Source organism: Entelurus aequoreus, linkage group LG16 (genome assembly GCF_033978785.1).
Source record: "Entelurus aequoreus isolate RoL-2023_Sb linkage group LG16, RoL_Eaeq_v1.1, whole genome shotgun sequence".
NCBI lineage: Eukaryota > Metazoa > Chordata > Actinopteri > Syngnathiformes > Syngnathidae > Entelurus > Entelurus aequoreus.
The window spans coordinates 456,933-477,502 of NC_084746.1; the positions used below are offsets into that span (position 1 = coordinate 456,933).

The 20,570-nt window shown below is 40.2% G+C and overlaps 2 protein-coding genes across 4 annotated transcripts; both read right to left on the reverse strand.

Moving 5' to 3' along the window:
- Positions 1-761: 761 nt before the first annotated feature.
- On the reverse strand, positions 762-5,410 carry gng5 (guanine nucleotide binding protein (G protein), gamma 5). The gene is made up of 3 exons (XM_062023670.1): positions 5,254-5,410; positions 1,123-1,265; positions 762-1,044 (listed from the first exon to the last, which is right to left on the reverse strand). The coding sequence occupies exons 1-2, from the start codon at positions 5,332-5,334 to the stop codon at positions 1,140-1,142; spliced, it is 207 nt and encodes a 68-aa protein (XP_061879654.1). The 5' UTR covers positions 5,335-5,410; the 3' UTR covers positions 762-1,044; positions 1,123-1,139.
- A 339-nt stretch (positions 5,411-5,749) lies between these two features.
- Positions 5,750-20,543, reverse strand: ssx2ipa (synovial sarcoma, X breakpoint 2 interacting protein a). 3 transcript variants are annotated; one of them, XM_062023674.1, is made up of 14 exons: positions 20,423-20,543; positions 18,512-18,645; positions 18,239-18,390; positions 14,801-14,998; positions 14,540-14,650; positions 14,343-14,478; positions 11,109-11,184; positions 10,849-11,029; positions 10,505-10,652; positions 9,319-9,446; positions 9,025-9,198; positions 8,837-8,954; positions 7,172-7,313; positions 5,750-6,096 (listed from the first exon to the last, which is right to left on the reverse strand). In XM_062023674.1, exons 2-14 carry the CDS (start codon positions 18,552-18,554, stop codon positions 5,967-5,969), a joined length of 1,737 nt encoding a protein of 578 aa, XP_061879658.1. In that variant the 5' UTR covers positions 18,555-18,645; positions 20,423-20,543; the 3' UTR covers positions 5,750-5,966. The 3 variants fall into 3 exon arrangements, with proteins under 3 accessions (XP_061879658.1, XP_061879655.1, XP_061879656.1); XM_062023671.1 differs by having other exon boundaries at positions 5,750-6,105; XM_062023672.1 differs by having other exon boundaries at positions 5,750-6,105; positions 20,288-20,423.
- Positions 20,544-20,570: the final 27 nt, after the last annotated feature.

Consider the following 20,570-nt stretch of genomic DNA (forward strand, 5'->3'; position numbering starts at 1 on the left):
CAACAATGTGTGTGCACTGTAAGTGAACAGACACATACAGGTGATAGATGAGTGCGATAGCCAATCAGATGATGAGTTGTTGTCAGTAAGACCTTCTAGATGGCCTAAGTGATTGGATACTCCCAAGTGAGCCCTACACGCCTTTCTATCCAGAAGTAGGAATGCATTTGTTGCCAGAAGTCGGAAGTGCGCTGCTATGGAAACGGAAATCAAGGCCCTGAAGAAATGACAATGACTAAAATGACCAAAATACAGTAAATATTGAACATATTACATATTGTTATGAACACGACCCCAAAACGGACAAGCGGTAGAAAAGGATGGATGTCTGTAATTACATTATATATATATATATATTTGCAGTGTGTATATAAAACGTTGGGAGGGTTTTGAAGTTGTTTTAGATGGCTTTGAGGCTACACCGGTGACTTCCATGTTTTTGTCATAATTGTGAACAATAGGCAAAATTCCTATTAAAGTTCCCCTGTGACCGCACCAGAGCAGTATTAAGCCTTAACAATGCTAATTCCACAGTGTATTAGAGCTACTTACCATTTTTATTCATCGACATGAGGGGCAAAATAATCCAAACCATCCGTGAGTACGATGTTTTATATTTTTCATAATTTCACTTTATCATTTTTGAATTTGCAAAACCCCAACAACAGATTGTAGCACCGTTACAAAAATACATTGTACAGGAGGCCCTTGTGAAATTCCCAGTGATTGTAGTACAAATGTACAAGGATCAAACTTTAGAGTAACAAAGAATGCTTTTTATTCCTTAAATACAAAAAATTGTCCAGAAGAGTGATGACTAAAATAGAACAATAGAAAAGGCACAAGAATTAAAAAGCCATACTGTGCCATGAAAAATAAAAACTAGCTTCCTTTCTTCGTCTTCTAATATGGCTGACAATAGATGGTTGTCCAATGTGTGTGATACACCTTTAGAGATCTTCCCGTGGCAGTGTCTTGGTTAATGGCTTGGCATGAGGAGCAGTGTTGAGGTCGACTTTTCCCTGTAGCATCAAAAATGAAGGCCTGCAAGGACATGGACGCAGGTCTCAGTAGAAGATGGTGAGGACACACATTGCAGCATGACCAGAAGTGTGCACTCACCCATCAGCACGGTGGCTTCACAAGAAGGAGCACACCTTCTGTGGCCTGAAAGGGTTGGTGCTGGACGACACGCCTGTGAGCAGAGGGTCTTGCAAGGCGTTTTGCATGCAGAACTGCTGAAGGTCTGCAGCAGCTTGGGACACCTTGTCAGGACCAAACACAAGACTCACATTCTAAATGGTGCCGCTGAGAGCAATCAAATAGAAAGTCACATTTTCTTCTAACAGAAAAAACCCTAAATAGTTTATATTTTCACAAAATGTGCTGTAAACATTGAACTAATGGCGGTTTAATTCCATCAAAAAATCAGTTTTACTCGTAGGTTTCAAAAGTCTTTTGCAGTCATCCATACCGCTTGTCCCTTAAATTCTACTAACAATGCAATATTTCAATGTTTTTGTAATCATTCTGAATGAAAAGTATGTACTTGGAGGCACATTGGCTCCCAGGGTAAAGAGTGTAGGCATGTATGCAAACATTCTATTTGCAATAGACAAGGTCATGGGGGGGAGAAAAAACTTTTATATCCATCCATCCATCCATTTTCTACCCCTTGTCCCTTTATATATACATAAAATAAAACAAAATGGACAAATACTGAGAATTTAACCATGAAATAAGCAAAAAGTACCGTATTTTCCAGACTATATAGCGCAGCGGCATAGAATCCGCACCCACTAAATTCCAGAAGAAAAATATATTTTTCCATAGATTGGCCGCAGATATATATACATTGTGAAATGAGTTATTTACACAGAAATATTTTGTTTCTTTGCATACCTTAATTGTTTCCAAATGGTGTCTGTAACATTGCAGTAAAATGGCTGATCAAACAAAACAGAAGTCATTGTCTTGGACCCACTAGCTGCGGAAGCTAGCTCTATAATCAGCTAAACAGACTCAATAAGTCCACGGTGATGTTTGGGTGAATTTACGAAACTGAAAAGATACAAAATTGTAAGTTAATAATACCAACAATGACTCTTGGAAACGTGTTGGCATATTAGCTCATGCTAACTTCATTACATTACAATAGCCCGTACAAATAAGCATTAAAACACTACTATGGACATCAGTTTCAGTTACATGTAAAACTTGAATACATTGCTTAGATGGATCTTTACTGTCATTGCACAAGTACAACAACATTTTATTTTCAGCACAAACCTGTTGAAGATTAGACAAACAAACAGTGTATCTCTAGAGCAGGGATCCCCAACTCGGAGGCCATTTGTGGCCCTCTACTTCAGGTCATAGTTCATAGTTTGTAATTGCAGCTGATACTAAGTACATTATTGTGCTAGCACTGTCGCTAACACAGGTTTAGGGCTGGGCGATATGGATGAAAACTCATAAACTAACCCATACATGGAAATATCCATTGGAGTTAAGAAATATCTCCACCATGCCTTGTTTTTCAATTTTCGGGACTATTGGGGATCCCAAATGCATAAAAACAAGTACCAACTAGTAAGAAAAGTAGGTTTAGCATAACAGGATCCCAACTTAAGAGGAGTTTTGAGATAATGAAGAAGAAAAAGCTTTGAAAATAATATAAGAAAAGTCAAATATAATCTCAAGTCTTTAAAGAAAACATTTAGCTATGCTCAATTCTTCAATGAATAAAAACGAAAGAATAAAATGAATAAAATGTGAAATAAAGTGCCCTAGTTTAAGAGGACATGTTTAAACGTCAGCAATCGACCGGTAGCTTGCGATCGACGTAATGTTCGCCCCTGGTCTAGGGTAAACTTATGATGAAAAATGATATCTATCTGTGATTAATCGTGATTATTTTCAGTTAACTAGGAACAAAGCCATTAATTGTGATTAAATATTTAATCGTTTGACAGCCCTAATACATTTATATGGGGCAGATCACCCCACCTTGGTCGTTTGAGAAGTGATGTAGCTCACCTTCTGTAAAAGTGTGTGCAACCCTGGGTTTAACAATCTTCTGGGAAATTCATCATTTACAAAATATATAATTTCTCACTTACAATGACTTAAGACCGACCATAACTTAGGGTCACTACTATAGCTGCTGGTACAAGTAGTATTACAAATTAGTCACATGGGCATAAAGTGAATAACGCTTAACTCCCAATTGAAATGTATCTTCAGTGTTATTAAAATTAGTTGCAGAGTTAAAGTGAAGTTATGACTTGGGTTGCAAAATATTCAAAGTTGGAAACTTTCCATGGGAATTAACGGGAATATATGGGAATTAACGAGAATTAATGGGAATAAACATTGAATGGCAACATGCTAGATCTTGCAGCATGATTATTAGCTAAAACAACCCGATTTAATGCAAATTCAGTAGAATGTCAACCCTTCACTGTGCATTCCTCCATCACATGTGCAGTGCATTCTTCCACCACATGCACAGATAATTCCCAGCATGCTACACACTACAGCAGGGCTATTGAGGCCACGTACACCATCTGATGTGTGGAGACATTTCACCCCAACCAATGTAGGCAGAAAGGCGGTGTACATTTGCAAATACTGTGCAAAGAGCTACGTCATAAGTGCCACAAACATTCAGCAGCATATAGACAAGTGCCCAATAATATATCATTATTGGAATTCCCCATTCATTCCTATGGACGGTGTGTAACTTTGAATAATCAAAAAATGGTCAATATTTCCAAACTTCCCGAGCTTAACTTCCCGTGGTAAATTTCCGGAAATTTCCCGGAAACTTTCCACCCCTTTGCAACCCTAGTTATGACTAATATTTCAAGCATGCCATGGCTTAAAAACTAATTATTTGTAGCATTTTTTTTTTATACAAGAAAACCAATTATAAGAACTGTCTGGTGTGGTTATTCACATTAGCAATTGATCTTACTCAACTGCAAGTTAATCATTAATTTGGAGCTGTATCTTATTTACAACTAAACTAAAAAGGAGAAAAAAAATCTCATTTATAACATTTGTATGCACGTACAACACTTAGAACCTTTAGCATATCAGTATGTGGAATTAAATGATGGAATGGATTAAGTAAAGAAGTTAAAGAATGAACAGATATGATCCAGTTTAAGAGGTTGTTCAAATGAAGTGTTTACAAAGTACAAAGAAGAAGAATTATGAGAAACACTTTCAACCTTATTGAAAATAATATATTCTTCATCTCAGTATGTTAATAATGAGTGACTTCATCATCTATTACAAGAACTGCTGTAGTAATCATTCACGGACGTCATTGTGCTACAAAAAGAAGTCCGTAAATGAATGAATATATTTGTAAACGCTCTGAAGTGGGATTAAATAAGCTTTGCTTCTTCCTACTCCTTTTCGGACATGATGTAAAGTGAAATGATGTAAAATAGTGTGATGGAAGTGTGTTCATGTTCCAAATAAACTAAATAGTGTGATGTATTATACTGTAAGTGTGTTCATGTTCCAAATAAACTAAATAGTGTGATGTATTATACTGTAAGTGTGTTCATGTTCCAAATAAACTAAATAGTGTGATGTATTATACTGTAAGTGTGTTCATGTTCCAAATAAACTAAATAGTGTGATGTATTATACTGTAAGTGTGTTCATGTTCCAAATAAACTAAATAGTGTGATGTTTTATACTGTAATGTTCCAAATAAACTAAATAGTGTGATGTATTATACTGTAAGTGTGTTCATGTTCCAAATAAACTAAATAGTGTGATGTATTATACTGTAATGTTCCAAATAAACTAAATAGTGTGATGTTTTATACTGTAAGTGTGTTCATGTTCCAAATAAACTAAATAGTGTGATGTATTATACTGTAAGTGTGTTCATGTTCCAAATAAACTAAATAGTGTGATGTATTATACTGTAATGTTCCAAATAAACTAAATAGTGTGATGTATTATACTGTAAGTGTGTTCATGTTCCAAATAAACTAAAGAAAAAGAAAACATCGGTTATAACAAGTCGTAGACGCTTTAAATGCAACATTACACGATACATTCTTGTAAAAAAAGAAAGCTTCCTATTGAGTGAAGAAGCAATGCCTGACTAGCGGCTAATGCTAATGTTAGCACAGCGGCTAATGCTAATGTTAGCACAGCGGCTAATGCTAATGTTAGCACAGTCGAAATACTTAGTCGCCAAACAACAATGGAACATTTCATTACCTTCACTCTGTTTATGCTTGCCTCGAAGCGGAGCTGCTGTACCACTTTTTTCATGGCTATAAGATTGGAGGAAGTGGACATGTTGGCGGTGTAATGTGTGGAAAAGTACAAGCTCGTTGGGCGGTGCTAGCTTTGAAGCGGTGATCACTTCCGCTTTCAGTACGGCACTATGAACACTAGAGGGCGCAATAAACGCTTTCAGTACTGCGTTATGAACACTAGAGGGCGCAATAAACACTTTCAGTACTGCACTATGGACACCAAGGGGGCGCGATAAACACTTTCAGTACTGCGCTGTGAACACTAGAGGGCGCAATAAACACTTTCAGTACTGCACTATGGACACCAAGGGGGCGCTTTCAGTACTGCGCTGTGAACACTAGAGGGCGCAATAAACACTTTCAGTAGTGCGCTGTGAACACTAGAGGGCGCAATAAACACTTTCAATACTGCGCTGTGAACACCAGGGGGCGCAATAAACGTGAACACTAATAAATATGTGTTGATTAAAAGGCCTTTATTTTGATATACATTTAAAATACATCTTAATCAAACCTATCTGGGAACATTTGAGTGAAACACTAAATGACTACTTGGTACAATCGCCTGGACTTGATTTGTTTACTAACTCCTTAAAGTGCTTTCTTGCTCATTTGGCGAATCATTTGTATGTTCCAAAACAAGTCATCGAAAAGTTTATCAGCAGTTTTGTTTTAAACCACGCTGTTCTCATCATCTCCTAGAGAGAGGATACTCATGTCCTTGTGGTGACTTCGGTTTTTGGACTTGGCTTGAGTGTCTTTGTGGTCGCTGGTCTCTCGGCGGCGTCCTCGATTTGAATGCCTGGAGGAACTAAAACGGGGTCAAAAGGGATGATTCATGTGCAAGAAAAGACAGTTTGACACAATTGTGGGATTAAAAAGTAATCCACCAGATAAAAAAATACTGTCAGATACAACCAAACCACTGCTTATCAACCAACCCGTCACGTATTGCTGGTGGTATATATATTTTTAATTCAAATTACAGCTATTCATCCATTTTCCTGGCAGTAACCTCAGACAATAAACTCACCTTTGATCAGCACACCACGGACATTCAAAAAAGAAGTCAACAAAGACTGTCAGTAAACTTAAAGGACCATATGTTGCACCTCACCTCCTGTTATTATTTACCAAAGCATTGTTAAAGGACTATATGTTGCACCTCACCTCCTGTTATTATTTACCAAAGCATTGTTAAAGGACTATACGTTGCACCTCACCTCCTGTTATTACTGTACCAAAGCATTGTTAAAGGACTATACGTTGCACCTCACCTCCTGTTATTACTGTACCAAAGCATTGTTAAAGGACTATACGTTGCACCTCACCTCCTGTTATTACTGTACCAAAGCATTGTTAAAGGACTATATGTTGCACCTCACCTCCTGTTATTACTGTACCAAAGCATTGTTCAAGCCATCCTTCTGTACTGTTCCACATGTTTCTTCACTATGCCTTCTGTAACTAAACTCACACACATTACAAACACAGCAGCTAAAATCATCTCAGACATCTCAGATCCATCATTCCACTGGCAAACAATAGTCCAGGATATCACTCACCCACTACACCAATACATCATCCCACTACCATCAGGGCGCAGGTACACAACCATCCAATTCCGAAGGGAAAAGCCTTATCCCTGCAGCTATAGCCGCCCTAAACAGCAGGCCCGGCCGACCTGTCTGACAAGCCTGTAAATGTGTTGGTCATGTATGATGTCTTTTTGTCCGTGAAAATGAATTTGCCCACAAGGACCAATAAATTTAAATCTACTCTAATTTTCTAGGTTAGAGATAGCCAAAACAGTGATGCTTGCCAAGCACAATATTTGTAGGTGATACTAGCATGGAAATCAACAAGCAAACGTTTACCTGGCATCTGGAATGAGGGAAAGTGGGTTAAAAGTGGAGGCCCTGCTGGCAGGGGCAGCTTGTGGGGAGGAGAAGGAGGTGTAGGTGGACCATTTAGACCGCTGGCTTTCAGTGGAAGACATCCTGATCTCTGGCTCGCTTCCTAAATACACACAATTGTAACATTTGTGGGTCCGTTTGAAGTCATTCATATACAAACTACAAAAGCAGAGAAGTTGTCACGTTGTGTAAATGGTAAATAAAAAGAGAATACAACAAATCCTTTTCAACTTATGTTCAATTGAATAGACTGCAAAGACAAGATATTTCATGTTCACACTGAGAAACATTATTTTTTGCAAATATTAGCTCATTTGGAATTTGATGGCTGCAACATGTTTCAAAAAAGCTGGCCCAAGTGGCAAAAAAGAGTGATAAAGTTGAGGAATGCTCATCAAAGACTTATTTGGAACATCCCACAGGTGAACAGGCAAATTGGGAACAGGTGGGTGCCATGATTGGGTATAAAAGCAGCTTCCATGAAATGCTCAGTCATTCACAAACAAGGATGGGGCGAGGGTCACCACTTTGTCAACAAATGCCTGAGCAAATTGTTTAAGAACAACATTTCTCAAGCAGCTATTGCAAGGAATTGAGGGATTTCACCATCTACGCTCCGTAATATCATCAAAAGGTTCATAGAATCTGGAGAAATCACTGCATGTAAGCAGCTAAGCCCGTGACATTGGATCCCTCAGGCTGTACTGCATCAAAAAGCGACATCAGTGTGTAAAGGATATCACCACATGGGCTCAGGAACACTTCAGAAAACCACTGTCAGTAACTACAGTTGGTCGCTACATCTGTAAGTGCAAGTTAAAACTCTCCTATGCAAAGTGAAAGCCATTCATCAACAACACCCAGAAACACCGCCGGCTTCGCTGGGCCCGAACTCTTTTAAGATGGACTGATGCAAAGTGGAAAAGTGTTCTGTGGTCTGACGAGTCCACATTTCAAATTGTTTTTGAAAACTGTGGACGTCGTGTCCTCCGGACCAAAGAGAAAAAAAACCCATGCGGATTGATATAGGTGCAAAGTGTAAAAGGCAGCATGTGTGATGGTATGGGGGTGTATTAGTGCCCAAGACATGGGTAACTTACACATCTGTGAAGGCACCATTAATGCTGAAAGGTACATACAGCTTTTGGAGCAACATATGTTGCCATCCAAGCAACGTTACTATGGACGCCCCTGCTTATTTCAGCAAGACAATGCCAAGCCACGTGTTACATCAACGTGGCTTCATAGTAAAAGAGTGCGGGTACTAGACTGGCCTGCCTGTAGTCCAGACCTGTCTCCCATTGAAAATGTGTGGCACCTGCAATAGCAGAAGGGAGACCCCCGGACTGTTGAACAACTTAAGCTGTACATCAAGCAAGAATGGGAAAGAATTCCACTTCAAAAATGTGTCTCCTCACTTCCCAAACCTTTACTGAGTGTTGTTAAAAAATGAGTTTCTCAGTGTGAACATGAAATATCTTTTTTTAGCAGTCTATTCAATTGAATATAAGTTGAAAAGGATTTGTTGTATTCTCTTTTTATTTACCATTTACACAACGTGACAACTTCCCTGCTTTTATAGTTTGTACTTTGGTGGTATGAGACACCATACAATGACACACTTACTGATGGATGAGGGACTGTGACCATCAGATGAGGAGCACCTACTACGGTCAGCAAAGGGGGTCATGTTTAAAAACTGATGTTTCAACCAAGAAGCGCGGTCCTCCTCAAAAGCCTTTTTCTGCAGGAAACAATCACAAATCAAGAGAAAGAAAACATATTTTTTTTAAAAAGGTGTGAATGGTCTGTACCTCTCGTCCGAGGCGGATGGCAGCCTCGGTGAAGTACTTCCTCTCCCTCTCAAAGTTCCTCTTCTGCTCCTCAAAGAGCCTCAACTCCTCTCTGAGTCGCTCCTTCTCCTCCAGGGTGTAGCAGTCATTGAGCAGCGCCGCCGTCTCCTCGTCGAATGAGGTGTGTAATTGTTGCTGCACGTGAGGAATCAATCAATGTTTATTTATATAGCCCTAAACCACAAGTGTCTCAAAGGGCTGCACAAGGAACACCCACGTCAGCAAGCAGGTGACCAATCGAGTCATGAAGCTGACCTGCAGGAGCTGCTGCTGTGTGTGGATGAACTCCTTGCATTGCTGCACTTCATGCCTCATGCGCTCCAGCTCATCTTCCTGCACCTCCCTCATCAGCACCTCTTTGCTGCACTCCACTTGACTTTGAACTTTAGGAGGAAAAGTTTCCATGTTCACCGTTAAAAAGGTCCCAAGATATCTTATTTTACAACAAGTCTCAGAGGTGTAATAGTACAGTCCAAAAACTATCAAATATGGCCTTGATGCTGGAATTAAGAGAGTTTAAAAGGGCTTTTAGTAAGTACTTATGGAAAATATGTGTTTTTGTGTTTGTAGCTTTCATGCTAATGAGCGGTGTTTGTCTTGGGCAGTTTCATCGTCCAAGAAGCTCTATTATTAGCACACTTTGTGATATTTACACTGTAACTGTGCACTTGCCTAATGTAATATACAGTATGTCATATATCACATACAACAACCTATTAGATGTCATATATCACATACAACAACCTATTAGATGTCATATATCACATACAACAATGTAATAGATGTCATATATCACATACAACAATGTAATAGATGTCATATATCACATACAACCACCTATTAGATGTCATATATCACATACAACGACCTATTAGATGTCATATATCACATACAACGACCTATTAGATGTCATATATCACATACAACCACCTATTAGATGTCATATATCACATACAACGACCTATTAGATGTCATATATCACATACAACAACCTATTAGATGTCATATATCACATACAACAACCTATTAGATGTCATATATCACATACAACCACCTATTAGATGTCATATATCACATACAACAATGTAATAGATGTCATATATCACATACAACCACCTATTAGATGTCATATATCACATACAACAACCTATTAGATGTCATATATCACATACAACAACCTATTAGATGTCATATATCACATACAACAACCTATTAGATGTCATATATCACATACAACCACCTATTAGATGTCATATATCACATACAACAATGTAATAGATGTCATATATCACATACAACCACCTATTAGATGTCATATATCACATACAACAACCTATTAGATGTCATATATCACATACAACAAGGTAATATATCCCACACAAGCATGTAATAGATGTCATACAGCGACGTGATATATGTCAAACATCACATGGTGGCATACCTTGGTGGTCTAACTTCTCCATGTGGCTCCTCACTTTCCTCCACTGCTGGCGGATGCTGTTGGTGAGCTGCTCCCTGGCTTGGTCACATGACTGCTCCAGTGCTTCTCTACCGCAGTCGCCCATCTTCTCCTCTCCATCGGAATCCACCTGAAAAAAAGGCAATAATTTTATCTTGAATGATCATCACAGAATGTCGACACATTTTTTTCTGCATTGTGTAGTTATAATTATATGCTTTTTCTTGTAATTGTATTGAATTGTGGACCCCAGGAAGACTAGTGGGTTGTTGAGGCAACCAGCTAATGGGGATCCTTAATAAAAATCAAAATCAAATCAAATCTACCATCTCCTGGCCCTCGTCGACGCTGGCTCCTCTGCAGGCCGCCTGGCGCGGACTCAGGATGTGAATCATCTCCTTCTTCATCTGCTGCAGGACCTTCTTCAGCTCTGCGTTCTCCACCATCAGGGCCCTCTGGCTGGCCTCGTAGTCGTGCAGCATGGACTTGTACATTTGCCCTTCGTGGCTGAGGAGAAACAAATGAATCACAGCCTGACGTTCTAGAATAAATGCAGAAACAGGGTGAACGGTCACGAGGTTGGTACCTGACTGCAACTTTTGCCGTCTTCCAGTGGCTCCTTTTTCCGTCTGCTCGTCCGAGACAGTTCAGCACATCGATAGCTAATTAGGGCGAAAACAAAGGTTGCTCTTGGCAGGGAATGATACAATAGAAAGTATAATTGGATGTGGTCAGTGTAAAGCTTGTATGGATTTACTATCCACAAGTAGTTGCTGGGCCTGGGGCTACACGAGTGCTGCTGGCACTGAAAAGCTAAGGTTTATTGAGCGTTGAGAGCATGTCCATGTTTAATTGTATAGTATTGTCACAAAAATGCACTACAACAGACATGAAGTCCTCTCTGCATGGGCCAATAAGCCTTAGGAATGGTTCTGATGTGTGTGCGTGTGGAAAAGCCCTCAGCACGGCAATCACAGCTGAGCTTCACTTGGTTGTAATTGGAGTCCAGAGGAGAAAATATATAATGAATGATATCAGCACTAGCACTGACGTTGAATGACAAACATTTGAAGAGGCATCAACTTCATTGAATCTTACTGCTGCTACTCAAGTTGTGTTGCATGGGGAAATGCTAACTGCCAGGTAGGGATGGCCTAAAGTCTATATCCCGACATGTATTGCAATAATGTTACACAGTATATCACCAGATATCTACATTTATTTCATCAAAACTATAATGAATCTACTTGTTAAATCACTGTCAATGTCCTCCTGTGTCCAGTGACGTCAACTTGTAAACAATACCAAAAAACGACAAAACACAAGAGAAAATATCGATCTAACTACTGTAGTATTGACCATGACATTATACTTCACATTGGTAATGTTGGTATTTCTACCAATCCGCCCACTAGGGCTGCACCATTTTGAGAAAAAAACCCTAGTTGCGATGTTTTACTCTAAAATTTCGATTGCGATTCACAATTTTTATATTTTATACATATAAATGCGGAAAAAAAATACATCAGGGACGAAATATAAAATAACATTTTTGTCTCAAGGTGCCACACATTTGGTCAATATGCAATAATTAACTTCAAAAAATATTTGGCTTTATCAAGACAGACTCAAAACTTTTGTTTACATCACGCCCTTAAACTGAAAAAATACAGGACATGACCTCAGTGTCCTCAATGGTAGTTCCGGACATGTATGTGATGCTAAGTGCTTGCATGTAAAACGTGTGATGTAATGTACCATACCAGCAGTCTTGTGATGTAATGTACCATACCAGCAGTCTTGTGATGTAATGTACCATACCAGCAGTCTTGTGATGTAATGTACCATACCAGCAGTCTTGTGATGTAATGTACCATACCAGCAGTCTTGTGATGTAATGTACCATACCAGCAGTCTTGTGATGTAATGTACCATACCAGCAGTCTTGTGATGTAACGTACCATACCAGCAGTCTTGTGATGTAATGTACCATACCAGCAGTCTTGTGATGTAATGTACCATACCAGCAGTCTTGTGATGTAATGTACCATACCAGCAGTCTTGTGATGTAACGTACCATACCAGCAGTCTTGTGATGTAATGTACCATACCAGCAGTCTTGTGATGTAACGTACCATACCAGCAGTCTTGTGATGTAATGTACCATACCAGCAGTCTTGTGATGTAACGTACCATACCAGCAGTCTTGTGATGTAATGTACCATACCAGCAGTCTTGTGATGTAATGTACCATACCAGCAGTCTTGTGATGTAATGTACCATACCAGCAGTCTTGTGATGTAATGTACCATACCAGCAGTCTTGTGATGTAATGTACCATACCAGCAGTCTTGTGCAAAGCTGGACAGCCAGTTAACATCTAAATGTCGTCTAATAAGCACAAAAGTTTGGTATTTTCTTATATTTTAGTGGAGTCATTTACAAACGGTAAACGTGGTAGGCTTTAGGCGACTAGGAGCTAGCAGCTACACAACAGCTAAGCGCACAAGCTTAGCAGACATAATGTATGTAATAAGTGTCTTTCATTGAATAATATTGCAGTCTAAAACAGCACATTTGTCAATACAAACACGTATCTAATAATTATAGTTGCACATTACTTACACACACAATGTCTCCGAGGCAGAAGCGCATTAGAAAATATCCAGTAACAAACGTGTCCACATCATTCAACTTACTGCGTCGTGAGCTTAACTTCATGAATTATTGTGACCACTAGGTGTCACCAACAATAATTGTCACCTCACTTCAATTTAAAGACAACATAAGTCTATTCCAGACGGGTCTTAATAAATTGGTTAGCCTTTTCCATACCTAGCATTGTTCTCGGTTCAATGAATTTGACTTGATCAAACATTTCCGAACATTCCACAGAACAATATCGGCCAATACTCAAGGCTCCAATATTGGTATCACATCGGTGGAGAAAAAGTTGCATGGAGAGAACTAAATAAGTGAGGGCTCTCATGTCACATGTTTCCAGCTACTGTGGTTTTACATATCACAACTTAGAAACTGTTCACGAGTGAGGGAAGAGTGGATGGTGAGATCGACAGGCGGATCGGTGTGGCGTCTTCAGTAATGCGGACGCTGTATCGATCCGTTGTGGTGAAGAAGGAGCTGAGCCGGAAGGCAAAGCTCTCGATTTACCGGTCGATCTACGTTCCCATCCTCACCTATGGTCATGAGCTTTGGGTTATGACCGAAAGGACAAGATCACGGGTACAAGCGGCCCAAATGAGTTTCCTCCGCCGGGTGGTGGGTCTCTCCCTTAGAGATAGGGTGAGAAGCTCTGCCATCCGGGAGGAGCTCAAAGTAAAGCTGCTGCACCTCCACATGGAGAGGAGCCAGATGAGGTGGTTCGGGCATCTGGTCAGGATGCCACCCGAACGCCTCCCTAGGGAGGTGTTTAGGGCACGTCCAACCGGTAGGAGGCCACGGGGAAGACCCAGGACACGTTGGGAAGACTATGTCTCCCGGCTGGCCTGGGAACGCCTCGGGATCCCCCGGGAGGAGCTGGACCAAGTGGCTGGGGAGAGGGAAGTCTGGGTTTCCCTGCTTAGGCTGCTGCCCCCGCGACCCGACCTCAGATAAGCGGAAGAAGATGGATGGATGGAACTTAGAAACTATACAAAATATATTATTTAAGCAGAAAAGGGGAAGTAGTCAAATGTGTGTATGTTTGTGCATCTCTGAGTAAGTTACTTCCTGGTTCTTGCACCTTTATCCAAATATCTGATAGTGAACCAGCAGACAAATATATATTCTGTTGGCAGACGTAATAAATTCATGTACTCACCCAGTTTCTTCTCCTTCCTGTTGGCAAGTATTTGGCTCAGGCGTTCCTTGAGCTTGGCGGATTCCCTCTCCTTGCGCTTGGCATCGTGGCTATACTGGGACGCACGACTGGCGATGATACTCTGGAGCTTCTGGACCTGCACAGGAAATGTACACTCGCTGTACGGAACACGCCAAAGAATGGCACAGGTCGTCTACCTCCTCTTTCTCAGTCTTGAGACAGTTTTGCAGAGTTTTCATCTTGAGTTGGAGCTGCCTCTCGGTCTCGTGCAGACCCGATTTCTCCCTCATCGACAATTCCAGCTGATCCTGGAGATAAACAAGGGTCAGCAATGCTAGCAGACAAACATTAGTCACAGCCACATCATGGCTAGGTTAGCATATCAGGATCAGATATACTGATGACCTGAGAATGGACATGTCATTTCTAGAATGTAAGGGAGCAGCTGACAAACATGCCTTAAGTCTTGAGTTGCTCATCTGCATGTGATCCAAAGTGCTGGACTTCTTCAGCTGTTCCCTCTCCAGCTCCTCTAAAGTGCTCATGGTGTGTCTCTGGATCTGTAGCAGCTCAAACATGGCATTGAGAGCCGGCGCTGCACTCAGGCCTAAAGAGTTGGCCTCAATGCAAGTGGACAAACCCAGGGAGGAAAGCTCCTGCCAAAGTAGGATCAAGCCAGACCATAAAGCATATCAACACCAATAGAACGTCCAGTTATTATGAGACTGTGTAAAAAATAAAAACAAGGCTTCGCTACACATCGTGGAGGAGACAGAATAAAGGTTTTGTAATGTGTGTGGTGGTGTGTCTGCAGGGATGAAGGGAGGTGCTGGTCATGTCAATACAGGAAGTGGCGGTATGGCGTAGTGGGTAGAGCAACCGTGCCAGAAACCTGAGGGTTGCAGGTTCGCTCCCCGCCTCTTACCATCCAAAAAAAAAAATCGCTGCCGTTGTGTCCTTGGGCAGGACACTTCACCCTTGCCCCCGGTGCCGCTCACACCGGAGAATGAATGATGAATGAATGAGTTGTAAATATGAATGATGGGTTCTCACTTCTCTGTGAAGCGCTTTGAGTGTCTAGAAAAAGCGCTATATAAATCTAATCCATTATTATTATTATTATTATTTCAAGGACTAGCAGTCAACTGTACAAAAGAGGAACTAGGAGAAAGGACAGGATTGAATTGTTACTTTCCTAGACCGCTTTAATGTAAGGTCTGCTTACGCCACATATCCCTGCTGCCCGATGTAATACACAGGGGGGCAAATAATAAATACACAAAGCACAGTCTGGACTTTCACATCTTTGTACAGCGAGCGTGTCATAGAAGCTCCAAGAATTCATTTCCACCTCTCGGCAACCAGAAGGAAAAAAATGATATCCTTTTGTTTTTTGAATCAACATTAGGGCCACACACACACAAACACACACACACACACACACACACACACACACACACACACACACACACACACACACACACACACACACACACACACACACACACACACACACACACACACACACACACACACACACACACACACACACACACACACACACTCGATATAGCCGATATAGGGTACTCAAATGGAATGAAAAATAACATTGTCTAGAGTTACATTGATTGGATAAACTTAGTGTAACATACAAACCCCGTTTCCATATGAGTTGGTAAATGGTGTTAGATGTAAATATAAACAGAATACAATGATTTGCAAATCCTTTTCAAGCCATATTCAGTTGAATATGCTACAAAGACAACATATTTCATGTTCAAACTCATAAACTTTATTTTTGTTGCAAATAATCATTAACTTAGAATTTGATGCCAACAACACGTGCCAAAGAAGTTGGGAAAGGTGGCAATAAATACTGATAAAGTTGAGGAATGCTCATCAAACACTTATTTGGAACATCCCACAGGTGAACAGGCAAATTGGGAACAGGTGGGTGCCATGATTGGGTATAAAAGTAGATTCCATGAAATGCTCAGTCATTCACAAACAAGGATGGGGCGAGGGTCACCACTTTGTCAACAAATGCCTGAGCAAATTGTTGAACAGTTTAAGAACAACCTTTCTCAAGCAGCTATTGCAAGGAATTTAGGGATTTCACCATCTACGCTCCGTAATATCATCAAAGGGTTGAGAGAATGTGGAGAAATCACTGCACGTAAGCAGCTAAGCCCGTGACCTTCCATCCCTCAGGCTGTACTGCATCAACAAGTGTGTGTAAAGGATATCACCACATGGGCTCAGGAACACTTCAGAAACCCACTGTCAGTAACTACAGTTGGTCGCTACATCTGTAAGTGCAAGTTAAAACTCTCCTATGCAAGGCGAAAACCGTTTATCAACAACACCCAGAAACGCCGTCGGCTTCGCTGGGCCTGAGCTCATCTAAGATGGACTGATACAAAGTGGAAAAGTGTTCTGTGGTCTGAAGAGTCCACAATTCAAATTGTTTTTGGAAACTGTGGACGTCCAAAGAGGAAAAGAACCATCCGGATTGTTCTAGGCGCAAAGTGTAAAAGGCAGCATGTGTGATGGTATGGGGGTGTATTAGTGGTCAAGACATGGGTAACTTACACATCTGTGAAGGCACCATTAATGCTGAAAGGTACATACAGCTTTTGGAGCAACATATGTTGCCATCCAAGCAACGTTACCATGGACGCCCCTGCTTATTTCAGCAAGACAATGCCAAGCCACGTGTTACATCAACGTGGCTTCATAGTAAAAGAGTGCGGGTACCAAACTGGCCTGCCTGTAGTCCAGACATTGAAAATGTGTGGTGCATTATGAAGCCTAAAATAGCAGAAGGGAGACCCCCGGACTGTTGAACAACTTAAGCTGTACATCAAGCAAGAATGGGAAAGAATTCCACCTGAGAAGCTTCAAAAATGTGTCTCCTCAGTTCCCAAACCTTTACTGAGTGTTGTTAAAAGGAAAGGCCATGTAACACAGTGGTGAACATGCCCTTTCCCAACTACTTTGGCACGTGTTGCAGCCATGAAATTCTAAGTTAATGATTATTTGCAAAAAAAAATAAAGTTTATGAGTTTGAACATGAAATATGTTGTCTTTGTAGCATATTCAACTGAATATGGCTTGAAAAGGATTTGCAAATCATTGTATTCCGTTTATATTTACATCTAACACCATTTCCCAACTCATATGGAAACGGGGTTTGTACCTTTCAACAGTCCATAGCAGGGATTTTCAACTAAAATTGCTTTGGGTGCCACATTTCCAAAAAGCTAAAGAACCAGGCGGCTGCAATTCTCTCTTATTACTATTAGTCTTAGTTGATCTATTCTGGAGAACCAGCGTCCTCTACAGCAGACATTTGCTTTTGGTTCATTTACTTTTCAGAATAGTTTTTTGGGACCTTCTGCAAGAAAGCTAGTCAAAAATCATCTCCATGACGGCGCTATTTGGAAGAATTTGCTGCAACAATTTGTGTATCAAGTCCTCTTGACCTGAACTCACCGGCCACAGCAACACTTTAGTTACAGAAATCACATTACGGAAACCAATTGTAACTGGCAAAAAGAAGAGGATTTAAAAGGAGTGCCTTGAGGAACACTTGAGTTATTTCAATGGTGTTCTATGTTTGCTAGCAAGGTTCAAATGTCAATGCAAGGATGTAATGCCAATGTAATTACAGTGGCCCAAGTTCTTCTATACAACAACACTCCCGTGTTTCTAATACATCTAATCTTTGTCTTCCAAGGTTGGAACTTAACTCCAGGGCCGGTATGATGTCATTCCTGGCTCAAATTTGGCGTGTTGAATAGTTCTGGTCTATAGTCTAACATCAAGGCTAGATATTGATGAATTTCCTGAATAAATGAATGAACAAGGCCTCATAACAAGCAGCATCCTTGTACCATGTTGATGTAGGAGATGCAGTGGGGGATGTTGTCACCCGTGCAGAAATAGTTGACCACGTTGGAGGACAGATTGGACGGCAGCGGTGCAAGGTTGCTCTGCTTGGACGGGGACATTGTCACATGCGATATGCTGGAAATCTCATAGTTTCCTAAGTGGGACATAAATAAAAAAAGGACATTAAATCTCTAGTGATCTCAGAAATTAATCAGGTTGCCGTTTAAATGGAGAACACAATCTAGGTCGACGTGATGGTATGAGCAGATAATTACCCAAGGACGCGTCTCCTGGCGGGGCGGTCCACCACTCCCCCATGTTAGCAAAGCATCCGAGTACAAGGATGCCAGGTCATGAGATATCAGCCGCAGAGGATTCGGCGGTGATCCAGTGGATCAGAGTGGGCTCTCTGCAATGGAGCATGAAGCTGTGAGATAATCTGGGTGGAAGTACACTGCGGTGCTTTCAAAACAACAGATGTGCAGTGACTAGTGTGGGACTTTAAGTCACATGGCAGTGCACTCAAAGTCACAATATTTCGGTTCAGTTTGAGTGGAACATGCATACGATGCAATGTAAGGCATCACACATTTCCACTTCTTTCATTACAGCACATGCGAAAAGGAGTAGGAAGAAGCAGAGCTTATTTAATCCTACCACTTTTCATACCATAGCAATTTTATCCCATTTCCTTGTTCTCTGTAACACAACAGTGAACAAATAAATAATATACCATAGTAAGCAAACAAATATTAAATACATAAATACTCTTTGTCTCTATAAAAAAACAAAAAAAAAAGGGTTAAAGATGTTGATCATAATTGTTGTTGTGTGTACTTAGTGAACACTTGTAGTTTCAACAGTCTCTTAAAGTCAATCATATTGCTGCTTTCTTTCATTTCTTTGCTTCATCCATTCCATCATTTAATTCCACGTTCTGATATGCTAAAGGTTGTAAGTGTTGTACGTGCATACAAATGTTTTAAATGACATTTTCCTCTAAGGTTATATTTCTCCTCTTTTGTTGAGAAGAATTGTTGTACATTCTTGGCTAGCAGGTTATAGTTTGCATCATTTTACATGTTTGCAAATGCACCAAATCCTTGAATTTCAATATTTGTGATTCAATAAATAAAGTGTTTGTATGTTCTCTATATCCAACATGATGTATTATTATAATTGATCTTTTTTGTAACACAGTTAGTGAATGAAGCGCACATTTGTAGTTGTTTCCCATATTTCTACACAATAACTCAGATATATATATATATATATATATATATATAAATAGTGATTTTTGGTCTAGAACATATTTTGCTTTATTCATTATTGACGTGTTTCTTGCTACTTTATGTTGTATATTTTTTTTACATGAGATTTCACATTTATTTTATCATCTCTTATTACACCCAAAAATGTGTCTTCTTTTACCCTTTCAATATCTACTCCGTCTCTTTGTATTTGTGTTGGACTTTCTCTTCTACTGTAACCAATTAGCATTATTTTAGTTTTACTGAGATTCAAAGAGAGTCTGTTTTTGTCAAACCATCTTCTTAATTTGTTCATTTCTTCTGTTATTATTATCAGTATTATCTCCTGCAGTTGTATTTGGGCTGAGCATTGGATTCTTGCACGGCATTACGGTAATTTCATGCAGTAAATAATTGTCCAAACTTGTGCACACGTGTGAGGGACGGTGCGTTGAGGGACAATGGGAAAAAGCAGAACCGGCTATACATGATAATATACAATAAGGTGTTGTTTTTTTGATTTATTGAAGCTTTTATTAGTAGATTGCACAGTACAGTACATATTCCCTACAATTGACCACTAAATGGTAACACCCCAATAAGTTTTTCCACTTCTTTAAGTCGGGGTCCACGTTAATCAATTCATGGTAGTGAAAAGGTGCTTCGATTTTAAGCGTAATAAGGAAAGTTAAGAAAAAAACTTTAAATACATTGTTATAAATCGGCTAATAGTGTTTTTTAGCCATTCTTACTGTAAATGTGATAGCAAAACTGAATACAATTAGAGTTTAACGCACTTACCTGTCAGTTGGTCAAATGGGTGAAAAAGGTAGAAGACGAAGACAAAACTTCCACTTTTCAACTTAATAAAAACCTACACCGACTATTAACCCGAGTTTGTTGGTCAAATAGTGCAGAACCTTAGCCAGAACCTACCTTATCTCGCCGCAGTGAGCAGAGAGCTCAGTCTTTTGGAGGGCTCCACTCTGGCACTTTACACTGGAACAAACGGCAAGGTTATTGGAGGACACGTTGCTAGGCAACCAGTGCAGGAGCCGCTGATTGGTTAAAGGGCAAGAGGTTA